Source organism: Xiphophorus couchianus, chromosome 20 (genome assembly GCF_001444195.1).
Source record: "Xiphophorus couchianus chromosome 20, X_couchianus-1.0, whole genome shotgun sequence".
Lineage (NCBI taxonomy): Eukaryota > Metazoa > Chordata > Actinopteri > Cyprinodontiformes > Poeciliidae > Xiphophorus > Xiphophorus couchianus.
This window is the reverse complement of record NC_040247.1, coordinates 23,883,226-23,890,762: the sequence shown is the minus strand read 5'-3', so window position 1 is coordinate 23,890,762 and position 7,537 is coordinate 23,883,226. Positions and strand designations below refer to the sequence as shown.

General features: G+C 38.0%; 1 protein-coding gene across 1 annotated transcript; it reads left to right on the top strand.

Moving 5' to 3' along the window:
• Window positions 1-5,505, top strand: LOC114136199 (red-sensitive opsin-like). The gene is made up of 6 exons (XM_028004049.1): window positions 1-103; window positions 2,036-2,332; window positions 2,454-2,622; window positions 3,760-3,925; window positions 4,022-4,261; window positions 4,354-5,505. The coding sequence occupies exons 1-6, from the start codon at window positions 1-3 to the stop codon at window positions 4,450-4,452; spliced, it is 1,074 nt and encodes a 357-aa protein (XP_027859850.1). The 3' UTR covers window positions 4,453-5,505.
• Window positions 5,506-7,537: the final 2,032 nt, after the last annotated feature.

Here is a 7,537-nt window from a genome sequence, read left to right as displayed (position 1 = left end):
ATGGCAGATGATTGGAGAAAACAGACGTTTGCTGCCAGGCGGCACAATGAAGATACAACGAGGGGCTCTGCATTCACATACACAAACAGCAATCAAACAAGAGGTATGCTTTTTATTTTGAACCATTTAGTGTGTAGACATGGTGTTATTAGAGATTTATTTATTCAAGCCAAATTTGTAGATACAATTGTAGAGTTTTACAATCTGAAATATAAGAGTAGTGAAAAGAACTGTTTTTGAAATGACAAACTAGAATGAAGTTTTGGAAAATTTCATACTTGTTTAATTGTTTTGGTTGTATTTAAATGCAGTCTTATTAGTATGCATATGTACTAGGACATCTGAAAATAATTTTGTATTGCATAAAAGTGCAACATTTCTTGCCAGTCCTTTCAGAAAGTGAAACTGTCATTTTATAAAGATTACTTACACAAATAGTTAGATGTTTTGAGCAGCTTCTATTTTATTTTTTTCAATTTTCAATGTGAGGCTTCTCAAAAGTTTTTTATGCACTCAATACTTGGTTGGACCTCTTCTTGCATGAATTACTGCATCAATGTGGCATAGCATAGAGACGATCAGCCTGTGCTGATGCTTAGGTGTGATAAAAGCCCAGATTGCTTTGATAGCTGCCTTCAGGTCATCACCCTTGTTGGCTCCAATGTCTCTCATCTTCCTTTTGACAACAGCCCATTGATTTCCTATGGCGTTAAAGGTCAGGGAGTTTGTTGACCAATCAAGAACAGAACTACCATGGTTACTCAACCAGCTTATGGTACCTTTGGCAGTGTGGGCAGGTGAAAAAAACCCCAGCATCTCCATAAGGAAGAATGGTGTTCTCTAAAAAGTCCTTGTAGGCTGTTGCATTGACTATGGACTTCATAAAATCCAGTGACCAGAACCAGAAGATAAGATGGCACCCCAAAACATCACTGACTGTGAAAACTTCATACTACACTTCAATCAATCACTCTTCACTTCACAATGAAATGCAAGATGAAAAAATGACTTTTGACCATTGCACAACAGTCCACTTCCTGTTCTCCGTAGCCCAAGGAAGATGACTTTGGCATTGTCTCTGGTTCAGGAGTGGCTTGACATGGAGAATGCAACATTTGTAGCCCATGTGTAGTATTGGTCTGTGTGTTGTGGCTCTTTTAGATTGGATTTATCTTGACAATCCTCTCAAGGCTGTAGTTCCCCCTGCTGTTGGTGCACACTTTTCTACCAAGCTACATCCTCTGTTAATATGTTTGGATACAGAGCTCTGTGAACAACTAGCTTATTCAGCAATGGATTTTTGTGGATTAGCCTTCTCATGCAGGGTGTCCATGACTGTCTTCTGGACATCTATCCAGTCAGCAGTCTTCTCCTTAAGAGTGGGAGATCATTTAAAGCATTGTTTTCAAACTCCAGTCCTCAAGAGCCAATGTCCACCTTTAGATGTGTGCCTTGTGCTATAATTGTATTATATGGCTAAACTGCTTCACTAGCATGCTGGCAAGCTCCACAGAGCTCTGCTAATGAGCTAATATTGGAACATGGTGTGCTGAAGCAGAGAGACATCTAAAAGTTGCAGGACATCAGCCCCTGAGGACGGGAGTTTGAGACCACTGGTTTAAAGGCTTGGGAAATCTTTGCAGGTATTTTGAGTTAGTTAGCCAATTAAGGTGTGACACCATGAGTTTTCATTAATGAGCTGTTTCACTATATATTCTTATTATATGTGGTTTGTGGTAAAACTTTGTGATTTTCATTACCATTACCTGTAAGCCATAACAATCAAAATTACAAAAAACAAAGAGTTGGAATATATATCACTCTATTGTAATAATTCTACAAAATATGAATTTCACTCTTTGAGATGACTGGCAAGAAATATTGCACTTTCATGGAAGAATAATTTTTTTGACATATACCAGTATACAACATATTTGTAATATTAGTCATAAAAACATGTTGCTTTAAAAAGGCAAATGCCTCTGAGTTGCAATGTCGTTTGCATAAAATTCTAAGATGTGGACTTTTCTCACAGATCCTTTTGAAGGACCAAACTACCACATCGCTCCTCGATGGGTTTACAACATCGCAACACTCTGGATGTTTATTGTGGTCGTTTTATCAGTCTTCACCAACGGCCTCGTCTTGGTGGCCACAGCAAAGTTCAAGAAACTTCGTCATCCTCTCAACTGGATCTTGGTCAACCTTGCCGTTGCTGATCTTGGAGAGACAGTCTTTGCCAGCACCATCAGTGTGTGCAACCAGGTCTTTGGATATTTCATTCTGGGACACCCGATGTGTGTCTTCGAAGGCTATGTTGTCTCAATTTGTGGTAAGTTGTCACAGTGGTAAGTTATGTTACAAACTTGTAAATTAATGTTAATCAAACCTAAAGATGAATCCTGGTTGTACACTGTTAAGCTGAATATCATCATTCTTTTTTCTGTGCACAGGAATTGCTGGGCTGTGGTCCCTGACTATCATCTCTTGGGAGAGATGGATAGTTGTGTGCAAACCCTTTGGAAATATCAAGTTTGATGCCACGTGGGCCACAGCTGGAATAGTTTTCTCCTGGGTCTGGCCTGCAGTGTGGTGCTCTCCTCCCATCTTTGGATGGAGCAGGTAATCAATCAATCAATCAATCAATCAATCAATCAATCAACCAACTGTAAAGGAAGAATTATTTATTAAAACTTTGAACAAAACGTTTGGCTCGTATCTTCCTTTAACAGCCGGATCCTCTCGGCAAGCAGCGGGCACAGCTGTAAAACGAAACTAAACAAGGCGTGTTGACGTCACAGCTCACAGAGTTTAATTCATACAAAGCAACGCATGAATCAGTTAACAAAGCTGCAGAGGTGCAGAGATATGCATTTTATCACAAAATAACAACAGACAAAGACAAACACGAAACACAGAGACAGACAAAGGCGCCCACGTGGAGAAAAGATGGAAAAAACTCTCTCTCTTTTCCTCCTTACACGTCATCTTATACAGAAAGAGGTGTTTCCGTATTTAATATATGCAAAGAAGGCGTTCCGTTGTTCAACCAATCAGAGAGCCACCTTGGAAAAACGTAAACCTTCCCCTAAGTTTTAATGACAAAACTCAAGAGTCATTTTAGTTGTTAAAGTTATAAGTTAATTTCACAAAACCTATTTTACTCCTTTGGACTCAGCATCTCCCAAGATTTGAATCTTTGCCTTATCACGAACAATATTTAAAAGGTATATCCGAAATTAAACATAGATGTTTCCAAGATTCAAAATCTGTGATCAACTCCAGTTGCAGCTCAGAGCCCCTGGGAAACCCCCAACCTCCGACCTCTAGGCAGGGGAAGATATTATTTATGGCCTGCTAATTTAACGCCTTTCAAGAGAATAGTGTTTTGTGGCTGCTCTAAGTTACAGCCCTGCCAGGAGAATGTTTATCTCTGCTTAACATTTGTCCAAATAGAATGTTTATCTCTTAAACGCACATGGCATGAGATTAGCCATATTAAACACTCAACAATATCCATATTTCCTTAACACAACCAACCAACCAACCAACCAATCAATCAATTTTACTTATAAAGCACGCTTCATACTAAAACCAGCTCAAAGTGCTGTTCAGATCAATAAAAACAATTACCCACGCCAATCCCAGTAGATGGTAATCTACTGGATCTTCTGGTTATGAAGTGTTTATACCCTCAATAATCAGCAGAGCAAGCTTTGTTTAATGCGAAGCAAATGCTAAATTGTTTCCTTGTATCAGATATTGGCCTCATGGACTGAAAACGTCCTGCGGGCCTGATGTGTTCAGTGGAAGTGAAGACCCTGGAGTCCAGTCCTACATGATTGTCCTCGTAGTTACATGCTGCCTCACTCCTCTGTCTATCATCATCTTGTGCTACCTGGCTGTGTGGTTGGCCATCCATGCTGTAAGTTTTATCCCTCACAGATTTCTGTTACTTTAGTTTTATCGTAGCATTAAAGAAAGCCTGATCAAATCTGACCTCATGTTTTGTTGGCTACAGGTTGCTATGCAGCAGCTAGATAGTGAAACAACCCAGAAGGCTGAGAGAGAAGTGACCAGGATGGTTGTAGTCATGATCCTGGCTTTCTGTCTCTGCTGGGGACCATATGCTACTTTTGCCTGCTTTGCAGCAGCCAACCCCGGATACGCCTTCCATCCTTTGGCCGCTGCCATACCTGCATATTTAGCCAAAAGCGCCACCATCTACAACCCTGTTATCTACGTCTTCATGAACCGACAGGTGGGCACAACAGTCAAGTTGTCACATCTATGTAACTGAGCGTATCAAATATTTTTAATGTATTTAACTTCGTCCTATTCCTCCGTTCAAAGTTCCGCACATGCATCATGAAACTCCTTGGCAAAGAGACGGATGATGATTCCGAAGTGTCCACATCGAGGACAGAGGTCTCGTCTGTTGCACCTGAATAAACAGTCAGTGTTCTCGGTTTTGAAAAAACGACTTCTACCTGTACAGAAACTGCTTATTGTTTGTTTGTTATTAGCGCCAGGACTGTAACTAGTTAATTATGAATAATTAGTTACACAGATTTTAACATGTTAAAAATTTGAATGCAGTTAATTACCTTTCTTTTTCTTTTTCTTTTCCTTTCTTTTTTTTTTTTTTTTTACATAGAAATGGTTTAGATGGAACCTTTGCATTGTATTTCCGGTACAACATATAAAGCCGATGCACAAGCGACATCTGCAAACAACTATGGATAGCAATGTCGCTTCTCTTGGACCATTGGGGGTTAATTTCTGATTCATAAAACCAATCTGGATAGAAAAGACTATTGTTGTTTGCACATTGTCCAAAAGTGATCTGACCTATCACTGAAGCTATTCAAGCCTAAAATACCATTTCAATTCAAAATGCGTTGCAATAAACAAACAGTAGCAAACACAGACATCCCCAACTTTAATGTCAGTGTCCACATTTCTAAAGAAAAAATTATTTCAGAGAAGTTACCTGAATAAGGGGATCCCGAAACACTTGAAATCTGAATGCACATAATTGCACTTTGCACCACTCTGATGGTTCAATAACCAAAATAAGAGATTAAAAACAATAAATGTTGTTGTTGAGTGTCCATTTATTTAATTATTCGGTATCAAAAAGGGTTTTTAAATGTAATTTTTTTCTTATGTTTCAATATAACATTTTCCTTTAATAGGTAATGATTTGCGATGAATTAATTACAGACCTTGCAATTTACTCAATTAAAAATGTTTATCCAGGCCCACCACTACTTGCTGTATGTTGATAAACTATATTTTCCTTTTACAAAGTAAAAAGTTTTAAACTTAAACAATAAAGTCTATTTTGACTTTATTGTTGATATGACTTCCTCACTCTTTTTTTGTTTGTTTTTTTCCCTTTTATTGTTTTTGTGTTAAAATGAGAAATAAATAACTTTTTTTTTTTTTTAAAGTGACCCTTCTACGGAACTTTTTTAACTTCTGACAGCTGATTTCTGAATTTTAGCTGACCTACGCCCCCCATTGGTTGGAAAAAGTCATGCCAACGGTAACGTGGAAATCTGTACTGCATTGCTTCCGTATTTGGTGCTACTTCAATACTCTGTACAAGACTTCTGTTAACATACCAGAATGCTTTCTTTCTCTAAACACAGCAAAATGTTTTGATTGTGTAGAATGTACCTCTTTGCTTTGTTAGAAAGCTCAGTTTTAAAATCAAATATTAAAATTGTAATATTTGTTGTCTTGCATTTACTTTTTTGTCTCCTGTTTTATTAACCGGGTTTGTGGCATTTATGCCACTGTTTTTGTGTGCGTGCATATTGGTCATTAAGAGCACTTTCTACTGTTTTGTATGGTCAGGTGCTTTATGAAGACCCTGTGAAAGACACATTTTTTATTGTTTTTTTTTTTTTTTTTGCTCCTTTGAATTTAATAATATTTTGACAGTATGAACATTTGACAGTACTTCTCGTTTCTTAAATATGCAGTTTTGGGTGCTTTGAAGATAATTTATTTTCCATGGGCTGTTTGGTTTGGCACAGTTAAAGCAGTCATTCTGACACTTACCAGTTTTTTTTTTTTTAAGAGAGCTAATTTCTGTCCAGTTAATGAACCCGACTTACAGTTGTGAGTGATTGACAGCAGTAAAATGTCATAATAAAAACTTAAAGAAACACTTATCAGATTGTTTATTTTGTTAAATTGGGAATGCATTTTTTTTAGATTCTCAGGTAACCACAATTTGTCAACATTATCAACATTTATCTTCAAAGCCATAAATGACACAACGAATAATGTTCCTTTCTCAATTTACAGTTTTCTCATTTTAAAGCAGGAGAATTGAACCCCAAGTCCAGACAATTCAACTATAAGGTCTGTACCTGCCATTATGTTCTACACCGTAGTCCTCATTGTATTAATAGTCCTCTCTGGACTTGTGGGCTCATGGCTGTGCTTGGTGCTACATATTTCTTCTGACAAGACAGTCATGGCTTTGCAGCATAAAAAGATTGCACAACGCCACACAACTGTGTGACTTGATTTAACAGTGATTTCCCTTACACTTACTTGTTTCATCGTCCTCATTTGACGTTAACTTTTTCGTTCTGGAAAAAGTTGATATTTTTGGCTCATTTAAGTTTCTAACTCGCAGCACAGTAACAGTGTTCAAGTAAGGGCTGCACCTCCTAGTGGTCACAGTCATTACAACATGTTGGACTACTTTGCAACATAAAAACAGGGAACTGCTACTTACATATCCCGATAAATATACATAGACTATGTATATTTTACTTTTACTTGAGTACTCTTTGAATAAAATATTTTAATCAGTTACATTTAAAGTCATATCCATTAATAATAATAAAAATAGACTCTCTCTTTCTATATACATTGCATAAATACGGATGGATGGATGGATGGATACCCACTAACGGATATGACTTTACATGTAACTTATTGTATTGTATTCAAACAGTACTCAAGTAAATGTAAAAAGTTAAGGTTTCGTAAACTTAAGGTACAAAGTACAAACAAATAAACTTGGATAATCGTATCTGGTAGGTGTTAAAGAGTCATCAGATATCATTCCCCATGTTTATTAAAGGGAAAACTGTGTCTGATGGGCTGTATGGAGCGACCATCCATCCATCCGTCCATCCTTAAACGGACACAGTGTTTCTGATGACACTAGCAGAAACGTGGGTCAGCTTCCCTTGCGGCTCGAATTTGCGACAACACTACACTGTCGTAGCACTGCGCCCTCCCTAGAGGGAGCACACCACACTTTCAAATAAAGTTAGACCAACATTTATCAGGGTTGCACAGTGACGCAATTGGCAGCACTGTTGCCTTGCAGCAAGAAGGTTGTGGGTTTGAATCCCTTTCTACCTGGAGATTGCATGTTCTCCCTGTGTGGGTTTTCTCCCACAGTCCAAAAACATGACTGGGTTGATTGATCACACTCACACCTAAGGAGAGTGATTGTTTGCTGTCTGTGTCTCACTGTGTTGCCTTGCGATGGATTGCCTAT

What these genes read in the sequence shown, in the direction of transcription:
- LOC114136199 (XM_028004049.1), top strand. Translation starts at nt 1, where the DNA reads ATGGCAGATGATTGGAGAAAACAGACGTTTGCTGCCAGGCGGCACAAT. An exon ending in CTATGTTGTCTCAATTTGTG is followed by an intron (nt 2,333 to 2,453) that starts GTAAGTTGTCAC and finishes TTCTGTGCACAG; the next exon opens with GAATTGCTGGGCTGTGGTCC. An exon ending in ACGTCTTCATGAACCGACAG is followed by an intron (nt 4,262 to 4,353) that starts GTGGGCACAACA and finishes CTCCGTTCAAAG; the next exon opens with TTCCGCACATGCATCATGAA.